Source organism: Acanthochromis polyacanthus, chromosome 6 (genome assembly GCF_021347895.1).
Source record: "Acanthochromis polyacanthus isolate Apoly-LR-REF ecotype Palm Island chromosome 6, KAUST_Apoly_ChrSc, whole genome shotgun sequence".
Lineage (NCBI taxonomy): Eukaryota > Metazoa > Chordata > Actinopteri > Pomacentridae > Acanthochromis > Acanthochromis polyacanthus.
In genome coordinates this window covers 4,572,208-4,599,367 of record NC_067118.1, presented here as the reverse complement: position 1 = coordinate 4,599,367, position 27,160 = coordinate 4,572,208, and the positions used below count along the sequence as shown (strand labels likewise).

The 27,160-nt window shown below is 40.1% G+C and overlaps 3 protein-coding genes and 1 long non-coding RNA gene across 5 annotated transcripts in view; 1 reads left to right on the top strand and 3 right to left on the bottom strand.

Moving 5' to 3' along the window:
- The window catches only part of LOC110964211 (protein tyrosine phosphatase non-receptor type 7), a 24,644-nt gene extending 21,681 nt beyond the window's left edge, over nt 1–2,963 (bottom strand). Inside the window, exon 1 of one of the 2 annotated variants that reach the window (XM_051949868.1) lies at nt 2,639–2,963. The gene's annotated coding sequence lies outside the window, so the exon portion shown is untranslated. The remainder of the gene's footprint in view (nt 1–2,638) is intronic. The other variant, XM_022212866.2, reaches the window with a different exon arrangement.
- Nucleotides 2,964–8,164: 5,201 nt separating this feature from the next.
- On the bottom strand, nt 8,165–19,601 carry LOC127534524 (uncharacterized). Its single transcript, XM_051949871.1, has 2 exons — nt 18,037–19,601; nt 8,165–8,696 (listed from the first exon to the last, which is right to left on the bottom strand). Exons 1-2 carry the CDS (start codon nt 18,454–18,456, stop codon nt 8,409–8,411), a joined length of 708 nt encoding a protein of 235 aa, XP_051805831.1. The 5' UTR covers nt 18,457–19,601; the 3' UTR covers nt 8,165–8,408.
- Nucleotides 12,842–14,024, top strand: LOC127534528 (uncharacterized). Its single transcript, XR_007942683.1, has 3 exons — nt 12,842–12,993; nt 13,259–13,318; nt 13,894–14,024. It is a non-coding gene; the product is annotated as an uncharacterized LOC127534528 (long non-coding RNA).
- A 659-nt stretch (nt 19,602–20,260) lies between the features above and the next one.
- Nucleotides 20,261–25,738, bottom strand: LOC110964213 (uncharacterized). The gene is made up of 4 exons (XM_051949870.1): nt 25,262–25,738; nt 24,879–25,184; nt 22,792–22,822; nt 20,261–20,506 (listed from the first exon to the last, which is right to left on the bottom strand). Exons 1-4 carry the CDS (start codon nt 25,697–25,699, stop codon nt 20,502–20,504), a joined length of 780 nt encoding a protein of 259 aa, XP_051805830.1. The 5' UTR covers nt 25,700–25,738; the 3' UTR covers nt 20,261–20,501.
- Between the last annotated feature and the right edge of the window lie 1,422 nt (nt 25,739–27,160).

Sequence of the window (27,160 nt, the reverse complement as noted above, 5' to 3'; positions counted from 1 at the left end):
TCTGTTCAGTCCTAGCTGGACATCTGCTCATGCTGTATCGGCCTTGAAATAAGCTATGTGCTAAGCTAGGACTGGACAGATGCTATTAGCCTGACAGCACCCCCTATCGTCCTGATGGCTAACTGCATCTGTCCAGCAGCATATAGCTTTTTTCAGGGTCAATACATCATCTGCTATGCGCTAAGCTAGGACTGGACAGATGCTATTGGCCTGACAGCTAACAGCAGAGGCTCTGTGTTAAGCTGTGAGCAACGCTATGTGCTAAGCTAGGACTGGACAGATGCTTTCGGACTGACAGCATTACTTCTCTGGATGTGCAGTCAAGTGGACCGAAAAGGAGAATTGTAGGGGGGGCGATGATGCTTCGTCGCTAACGGCTTCCTCCTGCTCTGTCAAATCCTCCAGAATGTCTTCCATTTTTAACGAGAGCAAACCAAACCGCAACAGAAAGCTGGATGTATAATATATGTATTTGGGCAACATTACTACTACAGATGCTATCGGCCTGACAGCTAACAGCAGAGGCTCTGTGTTAAGTTGTGAGCAATGCTATGTGCTAAGCTAGCACTGGACAGATGCTATTGGACTGACGGCATCTGTGCAGTCCTAGCTTAGCACATAGTTAATTTCAGGGTTGATACTAAAAAGTGGATAACAAAATATTCTCCATCTTTAAAGAGTAATTTACTTGCAGATGTTTTAAAAGAAATTTATCAAATAACAAAAGAATGGATGATCTCTGGATGTTCACACTACAAACACATCAACATTTTATAACAACGTAATTTAAAGTTGTTATTCAAGCCAGTCGATCTGGTTGGAGGTCATGAACCTCCTCATTAGTCTTTGGCTGTGTCCGAAATGGCATACTAACATACTACATTCTCAATGAGTATATACTGTATACTACGTACTATAAGTATGATTAGAATGCCGACCGTTCACACTGTAGTATACTACTACGTTTCCCATAATGCATTTCAAACCTCCGACGACAAAAACTGGAAGTACGGCTATCAAATACGGCTTCAGGTCGATTTTACGCTAACAAACAGTCGCATAATTAATGTGGCAATTTCAAGCCGGCACTCCTCATGCAGTTATTAGCCAGATTATGCGAATCGTTTCAATTGTAGCTGCAGGCTACTGGAGGTAGCTGCTACTTGTTCTGTATGCAAAGCGAGCTGCTGCAACTAGCTGCTAGCATTCAGTAGCACGTTGTGAGGCGTCTGACAAATTTAAAACGTTGGTCAGAAAACGCCTATTTCTCAAATCTGTGGGGTGATTAGGATGACTACTTAACCACATAAAATAAAATAAAAATCGCCCCGGTCCGGCCACATATCCCGCGGAGGCTTGCATTTTGGTGGGTAGCTCGCAAAGCATTATGGGGCGGTTGAGTATGACTAGTGTGGTCACCGCGCATACTTAAAAATTTTCCGGATATACTATACATCCCGGTATTTCTCGCGTACTCAATCCTTTCATACTATCCAGTGTGAACGCACTACATACTTATTTTGACGTCACATTTAGTATGAGTAGTACGTTAGTATGCGATTTCAGACACAGCCTTTGTCATGGTGCCCATTGCTGCTAAACTCCCACAATGCTCTCAGCTTCAATTTCCTCTGGTCTCTACAGGATTGAACAGGAAAAGGCTGCACCTGGTGGAACAACCAGGAACTACAGCTGATCAATGATATTAAAGTGTGTTTTACATATGTAAACGGTGTCAGACTGGGGCTCTGAATTGGCAGATAATAATAATAAAAATTACTTTTTAATTGATCATATTGTAATTGCGCTCATCACAAAGATCTTTAGTAAAATTCTCAAAGTGGATTCATCCACCTTAATGATTTTCACGAGAATTTAATATTTACACCATTTGAAGTTGTGTGAGTGAGTTCATGAACGTAGTCCTTTTCACATAAGTTAAATGAAAAATAAATACAGTGACTCTATATTTTGTTTTATGTATTTTACCAATATCTCACTCACAGTTTGTTGTTACTGTTGTACGTCACATTTATTTGTATTTAAGGGCCGGCAACAGTCCATATATATATATATATATATATATATATATATATATATATATATGTTATTCATAATTTTAATTGAAGACATTGTAATTACTTCCATCAAAGGCATTTTTAATAAATATCTCACATTGCATTTATGATTAATTTGTATTTAGACTAATTAATTTGTATTAATTTGTATTTATACTAATTTGTATAAATACTTTTTGTAAAATAACTATAGAATTAATAGTTACTTTACAAAAAAGTATTTATACAAATTAGTAAAATGATATATGTTATATAATATGTATGTATAAATATAGTGTAGTATTATAGTGAGTCCATATTATATTTTACATCAATAAATTTGTCATATTTAACAATAATCCCACAATAATTAATCTGCTGCATTATTAACATGTGTAGATTATTAATATTTTGCTGATCTTTCACATTCTAGTTCACAGTTTGTGTTTCTACCGTCTAACATCACATTGATGTATACTTAAGAGCTGCTGTCTGTCTGGAAAACAGAGATAAAGAACTTTTTAACTCTAAAAGTGTCAGTTCTTTATTATTTGAATGTAATCAGTTCAGATGTAACTCACCAGGCTTCCATCGGTGTTGTTCTTCCTCACGGTCCTCCTCCTCGGTGCTTCTGTTGTGTTTTCTGTTGCTCGTCTCTACTTCTACCTTCTTACTTCCCTTCCTGCTTCCTCCCACTCGCTCATTACCAAACACACTTATTCACACTTTCTTTGCCCTCGTCCAAGGTTGACTTTCCCCCTCAGACTCCTGCAGCTTTGCTCGGTTCTCGATGCGATGGTTCTGCAGCTGAATCCTGCTGGGATCGTCAGAAAGCTGCCCTCAGCCACCACAGAAATAAAACCATCGCCTCCTCCTGTGAAGCCCAACAACCATCAACCAGCGGGAGGATTCCTGCTTATTGCTAAAAAACTGATTAAAAAGGGATTTTAAAAGCTGCTGCTGGAGCCTGAATCCTCTCTGCAGTGTTTAAAGTGAAACTAGACAGAAAGCTCATGAGGCTGGATGAGAACGCCGTCGTGTCGCTCCGTGTTCCAAACATGTTATTTTATCACACGCCTGCTCTCTAGCTCTTTATTCTAGCATGTTGATGTGACTGATTCATTAAATAGACGGTGCTACTTTGCATTTTCTGGCTCTGGTGTAGAGATTTGAGAGATGAGGCTAGTTAGCTTGAATGCTAGCTGTGTTAAGCTCAGCTAGCTGATACTTGTGTGTTCTGAGGCGCTTATTTAGCTGTTTTTATGCTAATTTTTTTAGTTTCTTTTGTTGGTAACGTATGTGTTGCTATCGGTTCTTTAAGTTTGGCTAAGGAGTTTAGCTGTTTTGTTTAGCTAATTTTAGGAGTTTAGCTGTTTTGTTTAGCTAGTTGTAGGAGTCCAGCCTCTTCGTTTAGCTAGTTATAGCAGTTTAGCTGTTTTTGTCTAGCTAGTTATATGAGATTAGTTGTTTTGTATAGTTACTTGTGTTTCTTTAGCTAGTTTTAAGAGTTGAGTAATTTTGTTTCACTAGTTTTAGGAGTTCAGCTGCTTTGTTTAGATAGTTATAGGAGTTTAGTTGTTTTGTTTAGCTCATTGTAGAAATTTAGCTGCTTTGTTTTGCTAGTTTTAGGAGTTTTATTCATTTTTGTCTAGCTAGTTTTAGGAGTTTAGTTGATTTGCCTCACTAGTTTTAAGAGCTTAGTCATTTTGTTTATCTAGTTTTAGAAGTTCAGCTGCTAAAAGTAGGTAGCTATTTTTTTTGTTTAGCTAGTTTTAGGAGTTTATCATCTGTACTCTAGATGAAGGTGACGTTTATAAATTTTAATTTGAAAAAAAGATTTATTTCAAGAATTCAAGAACAGCATGAACAGACTCAGCAAAGATGTCTACAAATCTTTTAAAATATTTAAAAAAAACAAAAAAGAAAACGTAAAAGTAGCAAAATAGTAAAAAAAAAAATTTTTCCAGTATCAAGAGTTACAATGAAAGAATGGTGGAAATAGACACATAAATCTAATCAACTTTGTTAAAAGTAATAAACAGTTTAAATATTTATCTAAAATTAACTATTGTGCTATAATAATGTGGAAAACACTGCATAAGTGGTGAAAATAAGCAATGCTTAAAGAATAAACTAGTTGTTTAATATAAGTTGTAAGAAACATTACTTTACAGAAAATATGATAAATAATAGATAAATAGATGAAAGACTGTAAATTATTATTCAGTTATTGTGGGAATATCTGTGGAGACATGGTTAGCATAGTTAGCAAAAGTAACAGAAACACATCCCAAAAGTCTTCCTGTGATTCTGAAAGTCAAATATTCACTCAGTTTATGTTTCCAGATATTATTTCTAGCTGTGATGTTTATTTCATTTTTCTTAACTGTAGTTTCATTTTTTTCTCTGTAGTTAATTTTTCCTCACTGTAGGTTCATTTTAAGTTGAAGTTTTCTTCACAGTCGTTTAATTTTTTGGACTGTAGTTTTATTTTCCTCACAGTTTTCCCGGTTGTTTGATGTTTTGTGGTCTTCGTTGCATTCTGGCTCACGGTTCTGGTTCGCCTTTTGGCAATGTTTATGCAAATCGGCAGCGAGGTCACATTTTCATATGCAAATGAGGCTTGGGTCAAACTTGTGGGTAAATTTATGGAAAATGTCCGGCAGCTTTGACACAACGTTTACTGCAGATTCATATTTTCATGTTTTATTGGTGGATAAAGAGGTTCCAGCTGATTCACAGAAACATCAAGCAGAAACACAGAAAACATGAATTTAAGACGAACTGTGAACTAAAAATCATCTGTTTGTCATCAGTGATCCAGAAAACATGATGCTGCTGGAAACCTGTGACTTTAACGTCAAACTGAAGCTTAAACCTCATAAATGTGAAACATAAGAACAGGGAAGTCGTCCAATCAGCTCGTCTAAAGATCTACAGGAGCTCATTTAGGGCTTTATTTTTGATTCTGCTGATATTAAAGAAGCTTTAATTTGCTCAGAAACATCCACCAGTGTCAGATTTTTTTTCTAAATGTTCCGTCTCCTGGTGGACCTGCCAGGTCTCTGGTACCTCCAGGTGTTTTTCTGCCTCTGAGGCCTCCAGCTGGTCCACCAGGATCTACTTCCTCCTGATGAATCCTGACTCCGATCCTCCGTCTCTGACTTTCTGTTTGCTCTGAGCCGCTGTGACTTTCAGCTCCACAACCAAATTTCCCTGATGGACCATAAAGGCAGGATGAGTCTCTGCTCCCCGTGAAGCTGTTTCATTAGTTTCTATGGCGACCCGGCAGCTAAACGACGCCGCTGGAACGCTTTAATTCATCTGCTAATGACAGAGAGAACACCTCTACTGTCGCCGGCTTCATAACGGAGGAGATGGAGGAGGAGAGTGAAACCTGAAGACAGACACAGTGACAGAAAACGGAGGACGAATATTTTTAAAAATATCCTCCTGGTGCAGCGCTGCTCTGGTCTAGAGCTCCTGGAACACTCTAGTCCTGTTCTGGAAACCTGGAAACCTCTGAAACCTCATTTAAACTCACTGTAGTTTTATTTTAATTCACTGTAGTTTTATTTTAATTCACTGTAATTTAATTTTCCTCACTGGAGTTTCATTTTTCTTCACTGTAGTTTATTTTGAGCTTAAATCTGGTTCTGATTTCCTCACTAAAATTCACACTTGGTTCATAATACTTTCAGAAATCTTTAGAAAGTTGAAAATTCTTTGTTTTTACAGGCTCTGGCTGGTAAACGGTTTCATCGAGCCTTTGGGAGATTCAGATTCTTAAAATCCTGACATCGCGTTAATAAGATGATAATTCTGTACATAATCCAACATTTGAATCTCCAACAGCAGAGTTTCAGTAACAGATGTGGAGATTTCTGAACATCTGGGCGTCGGTGTTTGATCCTGAAATAAATGGAAACAAGTTAAACTTCGGTTAAACTGGTTCTGCTGAGAACCGATGAGTAAACTGGAGGTTTCTGTCTCTGTTGTCGTCAAACCACAGATAAAGCTGCTTTTCCTCCGTCGTCAACAGGAGACGGTGTTATTGATCGTTACCATGGAAACACAGATACCCAGTCAGGTGGTGGTGGTGGTGGTGGTGGGGGGGTATAAAAACCTCAAATTATCTTCAGATCAGAGAGAAACTAATAAAAGGAAACAATAAGCTGCTCCTCCTCAACAATGTGGTTCACATTAAAGTCTAAACTATCTGGAAAACAAACTGTTCAACCAGCTTATCAACATCTGATGGATTATTACAGAAAATAAATCATTTACCGGCGATCTGGATTCAGATTAAAGAAACTTTACTCTGAATCTCAAAGATGCAAACAGAAACAGCTTTCATCTGTTCAGGGAAAACATCTGTTAGCTCAGTTAGCTAAAGTTAGCACAGGTTAGCTAAAGTTAGCTCAGGTTAGCTCAGGTTAGCATACATGTTAGCTCATGTTAGCTAAAGATAGCTCAGGTTAGCTCATGATAGTTCAGGTTTGCGCATGCTATTGTATGTTAGCACACATTGGTGCGCATTAGCACATGTTACTGGATGTTGGCAAATTTTAGCGCAGGTTCGCTCAGGTTAGCACACAAGTTAGCTCAGGATAACTCAGGTTACTCATATTGGTATACGCTAGCACAAATGAGCACGTTTGCAAGTTACTGGAAGTTGTCACATGTTAGCTCACGTTAGCTCAGGTTAGTTCGGGTTAGGTCAGGATAGCACATGGCATTGTATGTTAGCACACGCTGGTGCACATTAGCACATGTTACTGGATGTTGGCACATGTTAGCTAAGGATAGCGTACATGTTAGCTCAGATTAGCTAAAGTTAGCTCAGGTAAAACATGTTGTTTGGACTCTAAAATGTCAGAACACGACATGTAAAAAGCTGCAATCACTCAATTTTGGCCGTTTTTATTATAAAAAATATTTAGATTTTTGTCCAGAATTCTCAGAATTTGTCCAGAATGAGATAAAATCTGGTTGAAGTTCATAACAGCCTGAAACTTTCTTCACATCAGACTACAAAGATTAGATCATTTCGTTCCAGCCATAAAATATGAAGAAGTTTTTTGTTTTTTTAATCTGACTAGTGTTGAAGTGATTTTCACTGAAGTCCAGACGTCTGCTGGTTCTGAGGAATAAATCCTGGAAGAAAAGAGTTCTGGTGTTTATCAGCTCATGGAGGAGGTTTCAGTGTTTAAACTGATGCAGCAGCGACGCCTGCTGGCCGCTGAAGGAACCACATGAACATGAAAATAATGTTTTTAATAAAAGTGGGTTCTGTTTATTGATCACTGAGACGTTTTCATAAAACCTGAATCTTAAAAAAAGTCTTGTTCCGTCCAAATGTCTCCAGTTTACCGTCAAACAGGAGGAAAGAAGAAACGGAACCTCTTCATATTGAACCCTTTGAGCTGTTTGTGGGTGTTTTTCTTCACTGTGGTTCATGTTTCAGACTGAAGTCCTGCAGCTCTGTGGAACCAGAACATCATGAAGAAGGAGAGAACTCAGAGACGTCTCAGAATGACGGAAACCAGAATAAGAGACTTTTCTTTCTTGATTAGATTCACCAAACCTGTCCAGAATGACTCAAACATTATCTGGAACGTCTCTAGATTTCTCTCAGATAACGTCAAACTAAACCAGAACAGGTCAGTGACTGTTCAACATGTCTTCTGGTGCAGAAGAACTTTCAGCCAGATGTTTAAAAGAGACGCAGAACTCAGGTGATTATAGGACTGTCATCATAAGAGCTTCAGCAGAAACCAACTGGACTTGACTCTTGTAGGTTCTTGAGGGCCGGTTCAAGAACCCAAAAGGAAGTCCAGCTGGTTTCTACTGCAGCTCCTATGACCACCATGACCTGATGACTGAGAACCTCCAGACATTTGTAGGCCTGAGTGAAAGTTAAAGATGATCTGATTCTTTCGGTTTCTGCTGATGAATGGAGTCATCGTGGAGATGTTTCAAAGATAATTCACCTGTTGAAGCTGTCGGAATGTTTTTGGGTTCAGAAGGTTAAAAGTCTTATCAGGCAGAAACATTTATTCTCTATCTTGGATTCTGTTCCTACTCCAAACACTGAAGGACAGAAATCAGGAGAAAACATCATTTAATTCATTTATTTAACAGAAATCATCCAAAACGTTTTGACATCGACCAGAAAAATTTGAAATTTAATCAAAATTTTAGCAAAGAAATGGTTGAAAATGACAAACTATTGAGTTGTGTCTCCTGGATTGTTCCATAAATCACAAAGAAAGGATAAACTGAAGTAAATTTCTTGATCAGAGACGACAGAAGAACTCCTGAGCAGCTCCTCGGTGGTCCAGAAACTCTTCAGGGTTCTTGTTCTGGAATCGTCGGCCTGGTCGACTCTTTAATCAGATCTTCTGCTACATTGAAACTCTCCTCCCACGTCTCGGCTCGGATCCGGTTCTCCACCTCGTTCCTGAGCCTGTCTCTGGAACATCTGGCCAGAGTCTCCTGCAGAACCTCGGCCTCCTGATCCAGGATCAGTCGATGGTAGAAAGTTCTTCTTTCATGAATCGAAGGTTTTCCCCGTCTGAAGGTCGTCGCCAGAGCAGGAACAGAGACGATGGCAAAGAGCAAGAAGGAACCGATCATCTAGAACCAACACAGAAGATACAGAAAACCTCACCCAGAACCTCCTTCAAGTGCAAAGAGGACATTGTCCCCTGGAGAGTAGACCTACTCCCAACTGTCCAGCTGTCAGTAGGTCTACTCCTAGAACTTTCTCCAGTTGACAGTAGGTCTACTCTAGAACTTTCTACAGTTGTCGGTAGGTCTACTCTAGAACTTTCTCCAGGGGACGTTCTCCTTTCTTGCTTCCAGTCTTTAAGTTTAGTCTCAGAACATTCCATGTCCTTGAAGTCCATAGAGGTGGGTCGACATTTATCACTTTTTAATGGACTTTTTCCATCATTTCTGAGCCTCAGAACTTCATCAGTCCAGCTGATAGAACCATGACATTTAGGAGGAGAAACACATCTGAGGTCTGGTAAAAACTGACACCAGATCACCACAAGAACGAGGAAATGACCTCCTAGTGGCACAACATCATCAGGAGACGAGAAATAACCACAACAAAATGCTAAAGTACAATAAAAAGAGGCAAAATTACACAAGTAAGATGTAAAATCAACACAGAAAGCCATAAATGTCATAAAATAAGGTCTATCACCAGTATTATGGGATGTATCCTAGTGACCATCAGTATTATGGGATGTATCCTTCTGTGATCATTAGTATTATGGAATGTATCCTAGTGTGATCATCAGTATTATGGGATGTATCCTGGTGATCATCAGTATTATGGGATGTATCCTGGTGATCATCAGTATTATGGGATGTATCCTGGTGATCCTCAGTATTATGGGATGTATCCTAGTGCGACCATCAGTATTATGGGATGTATCCTAGTGTGATCATCAGTATTATGGGATGTATCCTAGTGTGATCATTAGTATTATGGGATGTATCCTAGTGATCATCAGTATTATGGGATGTATCCTCGTGTGACCATCAGTATTATGGGATGTATCCTGGTGATCATCAGTATTATGGGATGTATCCGAGTGACCATCAGTATTATGGGATGTGTCCTCGTGTGACCATCAGTATTATGGGATGTATCCTGGTGATCATCAGTATTATGGGATGTATCCTTCTGTGATCATTAGTATTATGGGATGTATCCTAGTGTGATCATCAGTATTATGGGATGTATCCTGGTGCGACCATCAGTATTATGGGATGTATCCTAGTGTGATCATCAGTATTATGGGATGTATCCTGGTGCGACCATCAGTATTATGGGATGTATCCTAGTGTGATCATCAGTATTATGGGATGTATCCTAGTGTGATCATTAGTATTATGGGATGTATCCTAGTGATCATCAGTATTATGGGATGTATCCTCGTGTGACCATCAGTATTATGGGATGTATCCGAGTGACCATCAGTATTATGGGATGTATCCTCGTGTGACCATCAGTATTATGGGATGTATCCTGGTGATCATCAGTATTATGGGATGTGTCCTCGTGTGACCATCAGTATTATGGGATGTATCCTGGTGATCATCAGTATTATGGGATGTATCCTAGTGTGATCATCAGTATTATGGGATGTATCCTGGTGCGACCATCAGTATTATGGGATGTATCCTAGTGTGATCATCAGTATTATGGGATGTTTCCTGGTGATCATCAGTATTATGGGATGTATCCTGGTGATCATCAGTATTATGGGATGTATCCTCGTGTGACCATCAGTATTATGGGATGTATCCGAGTGACCATCAGTATTATGGGATGTATCCTCGTGTGACCATCAGTATTATGGGATGTATCCTGGTGATCATCAGTATTATGGGATGTGTCCTCGTGTGACCATCAGTATTATGGGATGTATCCTGGTGACCATCAGTATTATGGGATGTATCCTAGTGACCATCAGTATTATGGGATGTTTCCTGGTGACCATCAGTATTATGGGATGTATCCTAGTGATCATTAGTATTATGGGATGTATCCTCGTGATCGTCAGTATTATGGGATGTATCCTCGTGATCATCAGTATTATGGGATGTATCCTAGTGTGATCATCAGTATTATGGGATGTATCCTAGTGTGACCATCAGTATTATGGGATGTTTCCTGGTGATCATCAGTATTATGGGATGTATCCTAGTGATCCTCAGTATTATGGGATGTATCCTAGTGCGACCATCAGTATTATGGGATGTATCCTAGTGTGATCATCAGTATTATGGGATGTATCCTAGTGTGATCATCAGTATTATGGGATGTATCCTGGTGTGATCATCAGTATTATGGGATGTATCCTGGTGTGATCATCAGTATTATGGGATGTATCCTAGTGTGATCATCAGTATTATGGGATGTTTCCTGGTGATCATCAGTATTATGGGATGTATCCTGGTGATCCTCAGTATTATGGGATGTATCCTAGTGCGACCATCAGTATTATGGGATGTATCCTAGTGTGATCATCAGTATTATGGGATGTATCCTGGTGATCATCAGTATTATGGGATGTATCCTAGTGTGATCATCAGTATTATGGGATGTATCCTGGTGATCATCAGTATTATGGGATGTATCCTAGTGTGATCATCAGTATTATGGGATGTATCCTAGTGTGATCATCAGTATTATGGGATGTATCCTGGTGATCATCAGTATTATGGGATGTATCCTGGTGATCCTCAGTATTATGGGATGTATCCTAGTGCGACCATCAGTATTATGGGATGTATCCTAGTGTGATCATCAGTATTATGGGATGTATCCTAGTGTGATCATTAGTATTATGGGATGTATCCTAGTGACCATCAGTATTATGGGATGTATCCTTCTGTGATCATCAGTATTATGGGATGTATCCTGGTGATCATCAGTATTATGGGATGTATCCTAGTGTGATCATCAGTATTATGGGATGTATCCTAGTGTGATCATCAGTATTATGGGATGTATCCTGGTGTGATCATCAGTATTATGGGATGTATCCTGGTGTGATCATCAGTATTATGGGATGTATCCTAGTGTGATCATCAGTATTATGGGATGTTTCCTGGTGATCATCAGTATTATGGGATGTATCCTGCTGATCATCAGTATTATGGGATGTATCCTAGTGTGATCATCAGTATTATGGGATGTATCCTGGTGATCATCAGTATTATGGGATGTATCCTGGTGATCATCAGTATTATGGGATGTATCCTGGTGATCCTCAGTATTATGGGATGTATCCTAGTGCGACCATCAGTATTATGGGATGTATCCTAGTGTGATCATCAGTATTATGGGATGTATCCTAGTGTGATCATTAGTATTATGGGATGTATCCTAGTGACCATCAGTATTATGGGATGTATCCTTCTGTGATCATCAGTATTATGGGATGTATCCTGGTGATCATCAGTATTATGGGATGTATCCTTCTGTGATCATTAGTATTATGGGATGTATCCTAGTGTGATCATCAGTATTATGGGATGTATCCTGGTGCGACCATCAGTATTATGGGATGTATCCTAGTGTGATCATCAGTATTATGGGATGTTTCCTGGTGATCATCAGTATTATGGGATGTATCCTGGTGATCATCAGTATTATGGGATGTATCCTCGTGTGACCATCAGTATTATGGGATGTATCCGAGTGACCATCAGTATTATGGGATGTATCCTCGTGTGACCATCAGTATTATGGGATGTATCCTGGTGATCATCAGTATTATGGGATGTATCCTAGTGACCATCAGTATTATGGGATGTTTCCTGGTGATCATTAGTATTATGGGATGTATCCTCGTGATCGTCAGTATTATGGGATGTATCCTCGTGATCATCACTATTATGGGATGTATCCTAGTGTGATCATCAGTATTATGGGATGTATCCTAGTGTGACCATCAGTATTATGGGATGTTTCCTGGTGATCATCAGTATTATGGGATGTATCCTAGTGTGATCATCAGTATTATGGGATGTTTCCTGGTGATCATCAGTATTATGGGATGTATCCTCGTGATCATCAGTATTATGGGATGTATCCTAGTGTGACCATCAGTATTATGGGATGTATCCTCGTGATCATCAGTATTATGGGATGTATCCTAGTGATCATCAGTATTATGGGATGTATCCTGCTGATCATCAGTATTATGGATGTATCCTGGTGATCATCAGTATTATGGGATGTATCCTAGTGATCCTCAGTATTATGGGATGTATCCTAGTGCGACCATCAGTATTATGGGATGTATCCTAGTGTGATCATCAGTATTATGGGATGTATCCTAGTGTGATCATCAGTATTATGGGATGTATCCTGGTGTGATCATCAGTATTATGGGATGTATCCTGTGTGATCATCAGTATTATGGGATGTATCCTGGTGATCATCAGTATTATGGGATGTATCCTGTGATCATCAGTATTATGGGATGTATCCTAGTGACATCAGTATTATGGGATGTATCCTTGTGATCATCAGTATTATGGGATGTATCCTGGTGATCATCAGTATTATGGGATGTATCCTGTGATCATCAGTATTATGGGATGTATCCTGGATCATCAGTATTATGGGATGTATCCTAGTGATCTCAGTATTATGGGATGTATCCTAGTGATCATCAGTATTATGGGATGTATCCTAGTGTGATCATCAGTATTATGGGATGTATCCTGTGTGATCATCAGTATTATGGGATGTATCCTGTGATCATCAGTATTATGGGATGTATCCTAGGTGATCATCAGTATTATGGGATGTATCCTTGTGATCATCAGTATTATGGGATGTATCCTAGTGGACATCAGTATTATGGGATGTATCATCAGTATTATGGGAATGTATCCTGCTGATCATCAGTATTATGGGATGTATCCTGGTGATCATCAGTATTATGGGATGTATCCTGGTGATCATTAGTATTATGGGATGTATCCTAGTGACCATCAGTATTATGGGATGTATCCTGGTGATCATCAGTATTATGGGATGTATCTGGTGTGATCATCAGTATTATGGGATGTATCCTAGTGTGACCATCAGTATTATGGGATGTATCCTAGTGATCACCAGTATTATGGGATGTATCCTAGTGTGATCATCAGTATTATGGGATGTATCCTAGTGTGACCATCAGTATTATGGGATGTATCCTAGTGTGACCATCAGTATTATGGGATGTGTCTGGTGATCATCAGTATTATGGGATGTATCCTAGTGTGACCATCAGTAGTATGGGATGTATCCTAGTGTGATCATCAGTATTATGGGATGTATCCTAGTGTGATCATCAGTATTATGGGATGTATCCTGGTGTGATCATCAGTATTATGGGATGTATCCTTCTGTGATCATCAGTATTATGGGATGTATCCTGGTGATCATCAGTATTATGGGATGTATCCTAGTGACCATCAGTATTATGGGATGTATCCTAGTGCGACCATCAGTATTATGGGATGTATCCTAGTGTGATCATCAGTATTATGGGATGTATCCTGGTGTGATCATCAGTATTATGGGATGTATCCTTCTGTGATCATCAGTATTATGGGATGTATCCTGGTGATCATCAGTATTATGGGATGTATCCTTCTGTGATCATTAGTATTATGGGATGTATCCTGGTGCGACCATCAGTATTATGGGATGTATCCTAGTGTGATCATCAGTATTATGGGATGTTTCCTGGTGATCATCAGTATTATGGGATGTATCCTGGTGTGATCATCAGTATTATGGGATGTATCCTGGTGCGACCATCAGTATTATGGGATGTGTCCTCGTGTGATCATCAGTATTATGGGATGTATCCTGGTGTGATCATCAGTATTATGGGATGTATCCTGGTGATCATCAGTATTATGGGATGTATCCTCGTGTGACCATCAGTATTATGGGATGTATCCTAGTGACCATCAGTATTATGGGATGTATCCTCGTGTGACCATCAGTATTATGGGATGTATCCTAGTGACCATCAGTATTATGGGATGTTTCCTGGTGATCATCAGTATTATGGGATGTATCCTAGTGATCATCAGTATTATGGGATGTATCCTCGTGATCATCAGTATTATGGGATGTATCCTAGTGTGATCATCAGTATTATGGGATGTATCCTAGTGTGACCATCAGTATTATGGGATGTTTCCTGGTGATCATCAGTATTATGGGATGTATCCTAGTGACCATCAGTATTATGGGATGTATCCTCGTGATCATCAGTATTATGGGATGTATCCTGGTGATCATCAGTATTATGGGATGTTTCCTGGTGATCATCAGTATTATGGGATGTATCCTGCTGATCATCAGTATTATGGGATGTATCCTAGTGACCATCAGTATTATGGGATGTATCCTCGTGATCATCAGTATTATGGGATGTATCCTAGTGATCATCAGTATTATGGGATGTATCCTGGTGATCATCAGTATTATGGGATGCTTCCTGGTGATCATCAGTATTATGGGATGTATCCTGCTGATCATCAGTATTATGGGATGTATCCTAGTGACCATCAGTATTATGGGATGCATCCTTGTGATCATCAGTATTATGGGATGTATCCTAGTGTGATCATTAGTATTATGGGATGTATCCTAGTGTGATCATTAGTATTATGGGATGTATCCTGGTGTGACCATCAGTATTATGGGATGTATCCTAGTGTGATCATCAGTATTATGGGATGTATCCTAGTGTGATCATCAGTATTATGGGATGTATCCTAGTGACCATCAGTATTATGGGATGTATCCTGGTGATCATCAGTATTATGGGATGTATCCTGGTGTGATCATCAGTATTATGGGATGTATCCTAGTGTGACCATCAGTATTATGGGATGTATCCTAGTGATCACCAGTATTATGGGATGTATCCTAGTGTGACCATCAGTATTATGGGATGTATCCTAGTGATCACCAGTATTATGGGATGTATCCTCGTGTGATCATCAGTATTATGGGATGTATCCTAGTGACCATCAGTATTATGGGATGTATCCTAGTGATCATCAGTATTATGGGATGTATCCTGGTGTGATCATCAGTATTATGGGATGTATCCTAGTGTGATCATCAGTATTATGGGATGTATCCTAGTGTGACCATCAGTATTATGAGATGTATCCTAGTGTGACCATCAGTATTATGGGATGTGTCCTGGTGATCATCAGTATTATGGGATGTATCCTCATGTGACCATCAGTATTATGGGATGTATCCTTGTGTGATCATTAGTATTATGGGATGTATCCTCATGTGACCATCAGTATTATGGGATGTATCCTTGTGTGATCATTAGTATTATGGGATGTATCCTCATGATCATCAGTATTATGGGATGTATCCTAGTGTGATCATCAGTATTATGGGATGTTTCCTGGTGATCATCAGTATTATGGGATGTATCCTGCTGATCATCAGTATTATGGGATGTATCCTAGTGATCATCAGTATTATGGGATGTATCCTGGTGATCATCAGTATTATGGGATGTATCCTGCTGATCATCAGTATTATGGGATGTATCCTAGTGACCATCAGTATTATGGATGTATCCTCGTGATCATCAGTATTATGGGATGTATCCTGGTGATCATCAGTATTATGGGATGTATCCTAGTGTGATCATCAGTATTATGGGATGTATCCTAGTGTGATCATCAGTATTATGGGATGTATCCTGCTGATCATCAGTATTATGGATGTATCCTAGTGACCATCAGTATTATGGGATGTATCCTCGTGATCATCAGTATTATGGGATGTATCCTAGTGTGATCATTAGTATTATGGGATGTATCCTAGTGTGATCATTAGTATTATGGGATGTATCCTGGTGTGATCATCAGTATTATGGGATGTATCCTAGTGTGATCATCAGTATTATGGGATGTATCCTGGTGATCATCAGTATTATGGGATGTATCCTGGTGTGATCATCAGTATTATGGGATGTAGCCTAGTGATCACCAGTATTATGGGATGTATCCTAGTGTGACCATCAGTATTATGGGATGTATCCTAGTGTGACCATCAGTATTATGGGATGTGTCCTGGTGATCATCAGTATTATGGGATGTATCCTCATGTGACCATCAGTATTATGGGATGTATCCTAGTGTGATCATTAGTATTATGGGATGTATCCTCATGATCATTAGTATTATGGGATGTATCCTAGTGTGATCATTAGTATTATGGGATGTATCCTGGTGTGACCATCAGTATTATGGGATGTATCCTTGTGTGATCATTAGTATTATGGGATGTGTCCTGGTGATCATCAGTATTATGGGATGTATCCTCATGTGATCATCAGTATTATGGGATGTATCCTAGTGTGACCATCAGTATTATGGAATGCATCTTGGTGTGACCATCAGTATTATGGGATGTATCCTAGTGATCATCAGTATTATGGGATGTATCCTAGTGTGAACAGTTTAGAGTCCCAAAAACAGTCATTCCTGGATGTGTTTCTGGTTCCTGATAATTCACCAGAGAAAACCTTAAAAGGTCATTCTGGGTAAACCTTTCCCAGTCTAAAGACTAAATCAGAATTCTTTTCATTTTCTCTGGAAACAACTTTGAGCATCTATAAAATTATTTTCTCCACATCATGAATGGAGTTTCCAGATGATCCTGGTTTCTCTAATAGTTCTGACCAATCAGCTACCAACATGAAAGTTCACCCAGAATGACCTTTTAAAGTTTTCTCTGGTGGATTATCAGAAACAGAAACACTTCCAGGAACCAATGATTGTTTCTGGGACTCTGAACTGCAAAATTAAATGATCATTAAAAGATCTGGGACTTCTTTTGGTCATTTTTGATTATTTTTTTTTACTAATTAATGACAGGTTTGGAACCATTTTGGAAAAATTTACGTCATTTTGGTCAAGTTTTGAGTAATTACGGAAAGTTTTGAAGCATTTTTGATGAACTTTAGCTGTTTCGTACAATTTTCTCGTCTTTCTGGACCCACCTCTATGGACTTCAAGGACCTGGAATGTTCTAAGTGAGACTAAACTTAAAGACTGGAAGCAGGAAAGAAGAACATCCCTTGTAGAAAGTTCTAGAGTAGACCTACCAACAAGTGGAGAAAGTTCTAGAGTAGTCCTCCCGTCAAATGGAGAAAGTTCTAGAGTAGTCCTCCCGTCAAATGGAGAAAGTTCTAGAGTAGACCTACCGACAGCTGGACAGTTGTTGGTAGGTCTACTCTAGAACTTTCTACAGGGGATGTTCTCCTCTATGGACTTCAAGGACCTGGAACTCTGGAGATATTCACAGTCTGAAGGTAGAACTCTGATCATGAATAAAGTAACTGAAGATGAAGAACCAGATGTTCTGAGAAGGTTCTGGTTAGTTCTTCTTACTCACCCTGGACTTGTTTCTGAGCTCATTGAGGTTCTGTTTCTCCTCATCCGTGGTTCTTCCTTCTGGTTTACAGAGAAGCTGCTGGTCGTTCATACAGCAGACGAACCAGTCTCCACCGATCAGCACCAGAACCGGCCACAGCAGTCCGACCAGAAGCGCCTTCACCACCAGTCTGCAACAAGCAGCCAGGAAGCTGCATCTGCTGCTGAGGACCAGACGCCTGCCGACGCTGTGGAAGCTTCTGTCCATCCACACGACGATGAGGAACACGATGAAGACGGGAAGAGCCATGTGGACGCTGCAGTCCATGGGCTGAGGCCTGCAGGAGCACCAGAAGTTCCCACTGAGGAACAACATGAGGACCACCACAGCCGCATAGCTCCAGAAGCTCCAGCAGAACACGTCCAGCCCGACACTCTTCATCTCTGCTTTGACGTCTGCTGACGAGCCGCAGCTTCAACCCCCAATCACACGAAACCAGGAGCTTCCTGATTCTGAAATGTGCTGACGGAGCTGCTGGCATTTGGAAAAGCAGAAAACCTCGAACCTGCAGCAGCTTCTGGAGGCAGAAGGTCCTCTCAGGTCTGCAGGTGGGTTCATTAGATGTTCTGATCAGAGAAGATCCTGGCCTTACCTGCAAATGAGACAGAAATGAGACAGAAAATGACCGGAGAGACAACCGAAAATGTGTCAAACACTGTCTGACTTCACTCAGAATGATGGAAATGTAAAATAAAATGACCATAAAAAGACTAAATGACCATAAAGAGACACAGAAAGAAGTCAGAAACTATGAAGTTTTACACAGAATAACCAAAATGAGACAGAAAATGACACGTAAAAAAAAGAATAGAAAAGGTAAAGACCCAGCGATGACAGAGACAAAAATGAATCAAAATGAGACAAAATAACCACAAAAAATAAAACAAGACAAAAACAACCATAAAAAGACGGTTAAACCGCCAAAAAAGACACAAAAAGACCAGAAAGACAAAACAAATGTCTCAAAAACCATCTAATTTGACACAGCATGATGTAAATGCAATAGAAGATGAGCACAAAGACAGAAAACCTCTAGCAGAGTCAAAGGGTTTCTGGATTTCTCAGTTTGTTTCTCTGATTTTAACCGGTTTTCTCAGAAACAAACTCAAAGAAAAGACAGAAAAGTGACTCCGTTTCTGTTTGGGAGTTTTTTAAAAACACAGCTGGAGTCTGAACAGAAACATCGATGCTTGAAAACCAAAAAAAAACAACTTTAGTCGGCTTTGAATGAAACGGTGTTTGAGGAAACATCGACAGAAACACTGAAGGATTCAGCAGCAGCAGACTGCAGACCACAATAAAAACAACAAAAATAACAATAGAAACAACAACAATAACATTAAAAACAACAAAACGACAACAATAACAATAAAAACAACAATAACATTAAAAACAACAATAAAACAACAAAAACGACAACAATAACAATAAAAACAACAATAACAATAAAAACAAGAACAATGAAAACAACAATAACAATAAAAACAACAAGAATAAAATAACAATAACGATAAAACAACAATAACCAAAACAATAGAAACAACAATAACAATAGAAACAACAACAATAACAATGAAATCAACAACAATAACAACAACAATAAAAACAGAAACAACAAATAATAAAAACAACAGTAACAATAACAACAATAACAAACACAACAAAAACAACAACTAAAACAATAAAACAACAACAATAAAAACAACAACAACAATAACAATAAACCAATAATAAAAACAATAACAATGAAAACAACAAGAATAACAATAACAATAAAACAAGAACAATAAAAACAAAAATAAAAACAATAACAATAAAAACAACAAAACAACAACAACAAAACAACAATAACAATAAAAACAACACCAACAATAAAAACAACAATAACACCAACAAGAATAACAACAACAATAATAAAAACAACAACAATGAAAACAACAATAAGAAAAGCAACAACAACAATAATAAAAACAAAAACAATAAAACAACAACAATAGCAATAATTTTATTTAGACAGAACATAACAACAAAAACAAAACAACAGAGACTACACTGGAAATTAAATCTTAATCATGGAAAAAGATTTTCAAAATAAAGTGACAACAAAATATCCACATATGAAGAAAGAATGAATGAAACAAATGAAATAAACAGAGTAAAAACCATAAAGACAGGGATAGAAATAATCAGATTACTACAATTAGGAAAGAAAAAATAGAAAAAGCATAAAAAGAACAAAACAAACATAAAAACAATAAAATAAAGTGGATGATAAAAATATGTTTTAAGGAGGTTTTCTGTTTGTTATTTAAATCAGAAAACGATAGGAGTTCATGGACGTTTGTTTCTTTCTTTCTCTGGTTTTATTGTTTCGTTTCGTCGTTTCTTCTCTTGATGGTGTTTGGATCCTCGGTGTCAAGAAGTTCTCACTCTGCGGGAAGAAAACAGGATTTTACTTCAGCAAACGCACCAGAAACATTTTTTTATAATGACTTTATATTCAGAACTTGGCTGAAGTCGTCCCGTCTTTGTCGTCATGGTAACAATAATAATCAGCAGGTGAACATGGCTCAGTAGGTAGAGTGGCTGTCTTGCAACCGAAGGGTTGCTGGTTCGATCCTCGGCCCGTTGTGCTCATGTCGAGGTGTCCCTGAGCAAGACCCCTAACCCTTAATTGCACCTGATGGGTCGTGGTTAGCTCCTTGCATGGCAGCTTCCACCATCAGTGTGTGACTGTGACGTATCATGTAAAGCACTTTGGATAAAAGCGCTACATAAATACAACCATTTACCATTTTACAAACAGGAAGTAGTAGGTAAACAGGTAAACAGGAAACAAACAGCAGCTGATATTTTATCGACCCGTCTGTCCGACCAGACCTCCTCCCTGAGCAGATGTTACAGCTGCTACACTTCAGCCACTAGGGGGAGCCAAATGTTTACCACATCTGTAATCCCAATAAAGAAACTTTTATTTTGAAAAACCGCTACGGCATCATTAAAAGATGCAAGAACAGATGAAAACCAAGAACCTGAGGAAACAGAACCACACAGTTTTAGAGTCCAACCAGTTCAGGTGGACTGACGACCTTTAGTTTGGTTCTACAGGCTCCTGATCATCCTGGGACTGAAGTTCTGGTTCTTCATCATCTGATGTTCTCCATTAAACAGGAATTCTTTGTTCAGCTTCTCAATAAATGATGCAATTCTGCAGATGTTTTGGGAGAAAAGGTGAAACCAGAGGTGGGTAGCAACGAGTTACATTTACTTGAGTAACGTTTTGAAAAAAAAAAACACTTCTGAGAGCAGTTTCTCTCGGCCATACTTTTTACTTGAGTAGATTTGTGAAGAAGAAACGCTGCTATGACTCCGTTACACCGGGCTACACTCCACTCATTACTTTTCATTTACCACATTAGATCTCCTTTATTTTGCTGGAGAGACGCCCCCAGTAGATCTACCACATGACCGTGATTCACCAATCAGACGCAGCAACAAGAATCACGTGACTCCGTTTCACCAGACGTCATCCTGTGGTCACATCAGCGGCACAAACTCTTCACACGTAGCAGACAGGGAATGAAAAAACGGGGGTGTTTTCGAGAAATTTGATCTTGCTTTGGAGTCCGACAAGATTAGCATAGCATGAGCATGGATATCTCCGTCTTTTGTCTTCTGTTTACTAACACAGGCGAAGTGAAGCGTGACGTCAGACTTGATAGGTCCATATGAAGCAGCGCTGAACAGGGGTGATGGGGTCTGAATATTCGGATCTTCTAAGTTAATATTCAGATATCACAACGATCGAATATTTGGATATTCGGGTCCAGCTTGTGTTGTAATGTTATTTTCTCTCCACTGAGCCTGGGCCATTTGGAGGGAAGTGAAACACAGTATGTGTTGTCACTGGAAGTAGTTTTCACTGTTCAAACATACAAACGTTACCTTACTACAGGTATTTGTTTCAAAGCTTTATGTTGTGAAAAACTGAGATTTGGAAATTTGTGTTTCTTGTGCCTCCATTTTATGAAGATGTTATTTATTTTGCTATTTTTTAATTATTTGGAAATACCATTATTTGCACATTATTTTACACTTTCGTATGTCTGATCTCATCATTTCCAAAAAATAAATCAGACATTACAATCACTGAGTAGTCCATCCATCCATCCATCCATCCATCTATCTATCCATCCATCCATCCATCCTCTATACAACGCTTTGTCCTCACTAGGGTCATGGGGGGTGCTGGAGTCTATCCCAGCTGACTCGGGTGAAGGCAGGGGACACCCTGGACAGGTCACCAGTCTGTCACAGGGCTACATATACAGACACACAATCACACTCACATTCACACCTACGGACAATTTAGAGTAACCAATTAACCTCAGCATGTTTTTGGACTGTGGGAGGAAGCCGGAGTACCCGGAGAAAACCCACGCATGCACAGGGAGAACATGCAAACTCCATGCAGGAAGATCCCAGGCCGGGATTTGAACCAGGGATCTTCTTGCTGCAAGGCCAAAGTGCTAACCACATGCTCCACTGTGCAGCCCTCATTCAGTCGTCATTTCACCAAATGCTTTTAATTCTTACTTGAGTAATTTTTTGGATGAGTACTTTTCAATTTAACTTGAGTGATATTATTTTGAAGTAATGTTACTCTTACTTGAGTACAATTTTTGGCTCCTCTACCCACCTCTGGGGGAAACTCACCTGGTCTCTGTTCCAGTTCCAGTTCCTCCTCCTGCCAACAGATCAGAATGTTAGAAATGTTCCGTTGGATTCAGTTCTTTGTTCTGTTTCTGGACCAACTTCAAATAAATCAGAACTCAGAAGAGTTTGAAGTTTATTAAAGAATCTAAAAAAACAAAAAGGATCTGTTGAACTGGAGGTAGAACCAATCAGAAAACAGCAGCAGACGTTCTATTACATGTAGAGGACAGCTACCTGTAGGGGACAGCTGCCTCTAGGGGACATTTACCTGTAGGGGACATTTACCTGTAGGGGACATTTACCTGTAGGGGACAGTTACCTGTCGGGGACAGTTACCTGTAGAGGACAGTTACCTGTAGGGGACATTTACCTGTAGGGGACAGCTGCCTGTAGGGGACAGCTGCCTGTAGGGGACATTTACCTGTAGGGGACAGCTACCTTTTGGGGACATTTACCTGGACGGGACAGTTACCTGTAGGAGACATTTACCTTAAGGGGACATTTACCTGTAGGGGACAGCTATCTGTAGAGGACACATACCTATAGGGGACAGCTACCAGTAGGGGAAAGCTACCTGTGGAGGACAGTTACCTGTAGGGGACAGCTACCTGTAGGGGACAGTTACCTGTAGGGGACAGCTACCTATAGAGGACAGCTACCTGTAGGAGACAGCTACCTGTGGAGGACAGCTACCTGTAGGAGACAGCTACCTGTGGAGGACAGCTACCTGTACTGGACAGTTACCTGTAGGGGACAGTTACCTGTAGGAGACAGCTACCTGTAGGAGACAGCTACCTGTAGGGGACATTTACCTGTAGGGGACATTTACCTGTAGGGGACAGCTACCTTTAGGGGACATTTACCTGTAGGAGACATTTACCTTAAGGGGACATTTACCTGTAGGGGACAGCTACCTGTAGGGGAAAGGTACCTGTAGGAGACAGTTACCTGTAGGAGACAGTTACCTGTAGGAGACAGCTACCTGTAGGGGACATTTACCTTAAGGGGACATTTACCTGTCGGGGACAGCTATCTGTAGAGGACACATACCTATAGGGGACAGCTACCAGTAGGGGAAAGCTACCTGTAGGGGACAGCTACCTGTAGAGGACAGCTACCTGTAGGGGACAGTTACCTGTAGAGGACAGCTACCTGTAGGGGACAGTTACCTGTAGGGGACAGTTACCTGTAGGGGACAGCTACCTGTAGGGGACAGTTACCTGTAGGAGACAGTTACCTTTTGGAGACAGTTACCTTTAGAGGACAGTTACCTTTAGAGGACAGTTACCTTTTGGAGACAGTAACCTTTAGAGAACAGCTACCTGTAGGGGACAGTTACCTGTAGGGGACAGTTACCTGTAGGGGACAGTTACCTTTAGAGGACAGTTACCTTTAGAGGACAGTTACCTTTAGAGGACAGCTACCTGTAGGGGACAGTTACCTGTAGGGGAAAGGTACCTGTAGGAGACAGTTACCTGTAGGAGACAGTTACCTGTAGGAGACAGCTACCTGTAGGGGACATTTACCTTAAGGGGACATTTACCTGTCGGGGACAGCTATCTGTAGAGGACACATACCTATAGGGGACAGCTACCAGTAGGGGAAAGCTACCTGTAGGGGACAGCTACCTGTAGAGGACAGCTACCTGTAGGGGACAGTTACCTGTAGAGGACAGCTACCTGTACTGGACAGTTACCTGTAGGGGACAGTTACCTGTAGGAGACAGTTACCTTTTGGAGACAGTTACCTTTAGAGGACAGTTACCTTTAGAGGACAGTTACCTTTTGGAGACAGTAACCTTTAGAGGACAGCTACCTTTAGAGAACAGCTACCTGTAGGGGACAGTTACCTGTAGGGGACAGTTACCTTTAGAGGACAGTTACCTTTAGAGGACAGTTACCTTTAGAGGACAGCTACCTGTAGTGGACAGTTACCTGTAGGGGACAGTTACCTTTAGAGGACAGTTACCTTTAGAGGACAGTTACCTTTAGAGGACAGCTACCTTTAGAGAACAGCTACCTGTAGGGGACAGTTACCTGTAGGGGACAGTTACCTTTAGAGGACAGCTACCTTTAGAGGACAGTTACCTGGTGTTGTGCTTCTCTGTGTCTTTGTTCTCGTCCCTCCAGGTCTCGTCCTTGTCGTGATTCTTCGATCAGAGTTTCGACGAGGTCACAGACTTGATCCCATCGTCCGTCCTCTGTCTTCTCCCTGACCATCTCTGTCAGCTTTTCTTCAGCTGCTTTCCTCAGAACCTCCTCCAGTTTGTTTCCTTCGGCCTCTAGGATCATTCTCTGGAACAGAGGTTGAGGTTTGCAGCATCTATTCCACTGACAGACGGACATTAAGGCTGCAACCAAGACGATGATGAGCAACAGAGAGGAGCCCAGAACCTGAGAGGAGACACCAGAGACATGATTCTAGGGTTCTGTCTGGTTGAGATGTTCTCAGAGGAGGAATGAAAACTCACCCTGGACCAGTTCTTCAGCTCGATGATTCGGACTCGCTCCTCGGCGGTGATCTTGGTTTGGTCTGTGCAGGGCAGGTGGACCAGCAGGTCGGACAGGTCGTTCCGGCAGCAGACGAACCAGTCTCCATCGATGAGGACGAAGGCCACCCACAGCAGTCCCACCAGCAGAGCTCTGATCATGTGAGGCATGAAGCTCCGGGACCAGCAGTGTCTTTTACAAACGTGTCTGCAGATGCTGTGAAGAGGCCGATCGGTCCAGAGGATCAACACAACGATGATGAGGAAAGGCAGCACCATGTACAAGCTGCAGTCCAGGTTCTGGGTTCTACAGGAGCAGGAGAAGTCCCGGTCCAGCAGGATGTTGTAGGTGAACATCATGATGATGGCGGCGTAGATGCTCAGATGGCGATGGAGGTATTTAGTCACGATCGTCTCCATGTTTGAAGCTTTAGCCCTCTGAAACACGAAGCCAACAGATTCCTGTTTTTTATAGAAACCATCTGCTGCAGCTGCAGAAAAAAACACATTTGAAACTGAAAGTAAAATATTCAGCATGATTCTCACTTAAGCAGACGATTATAAGTCATCATTGTATGGATGGGTCCATGCTTCTACTAAAATCCAGTCTTTGGTCCACATTTCATCAACAATAACTTGACTCTCGTCCAAAAAGGCTCAAAAGTGCTCCAAAAGGAGATAAAAAGGTCAGAATTGACTCCAAAATGTCAAAAATAATTGAAACTTGTAATAACAGACTCAAAATTGTTTAAAATAACATAAAAATGGACGAATATGACTAGAAACTAGTCCAAAATCCACTGAAAACTGTCAAAGTTGTCAATAAAATGACTATTCTGAATTATTATTGATCCTTGAAAATGGAAAAAGTACAAAATCTCCAATCCAGGCTGGTCCAGTGTCTCCATAAAGTTCCTGTTAGTGTATATCTATGGATGGATCCATGTTTCTACTTAAATCCAGTCTTTGGTCCACATTTCTCCAACTGTTGAGGCTCTAACATCAGTAGAATCTGATGTGATAAGGTTTGATCAGACAAGATTCCAGTTTTTAGATATTTTGAAAAAGATTTTGATGGATTTCTGACTAAAATCTCTTGAATTCAGGTCTTCAACATTTTTTTGAGTAAAAGTCGTCTCCAGATGTCTCGACTGCAGACATGAAGCAGAGAAGTCCAGATCTAGAATTAGAAACTTAGAATAAACCAGTAAATAGATGAAGTCAAACTGTCAGCAGCAGAATTCAGGCTAATTTATTCCACATGCAGCAGGAAGATGAATTCCCTTCATGACTTCTGTAAAGTTCCTCGTCATGGTCAACATCCGACTGGTTTCATCAGAGCTTTCATGTTCTCCAGCCTTTTTCCTTCCTCTTTCCTTCTTCTTCTTTTCTCCTCACGGCGGTTTTGCTTAAATGCAACGTTGCACAAAATTAAGTCTAACTGTGGCAGAGAATTCTCTAAAAAACACCATTTCATCAGATTTCTGTTCAAAATAACAGCAGCATCACAGACACAACTTCTGCATCTGATCTTTAAAAAGACCTTTTATTGGAGGGATCAAACTGTTCAGTGGATGTCTCTTCCACTTTCCTTTGGTCAGGATTTTAGTTGTCAGGATATGAATATGAACAAACATAGAAATGTAAAAAGGTGTGAAATTCATGTTCAGTTTAACTTCCATCTGGTTTGGATTGTGCCAATATGATGTTTGTTGAACGATATTCAGGCTGGTTTCACTGCTGTGGTGGTTTTACTTCAGTTGAACCCTCTGGCCTTGTTCAAAAACATCCACTCAGCTTGTTCGTTGTTCCTCAGTCTGTCATTTTTCAGATTTTTTGCTACTTTTACTGCATAAAGCTTCTAACTAACATCAATTCTTA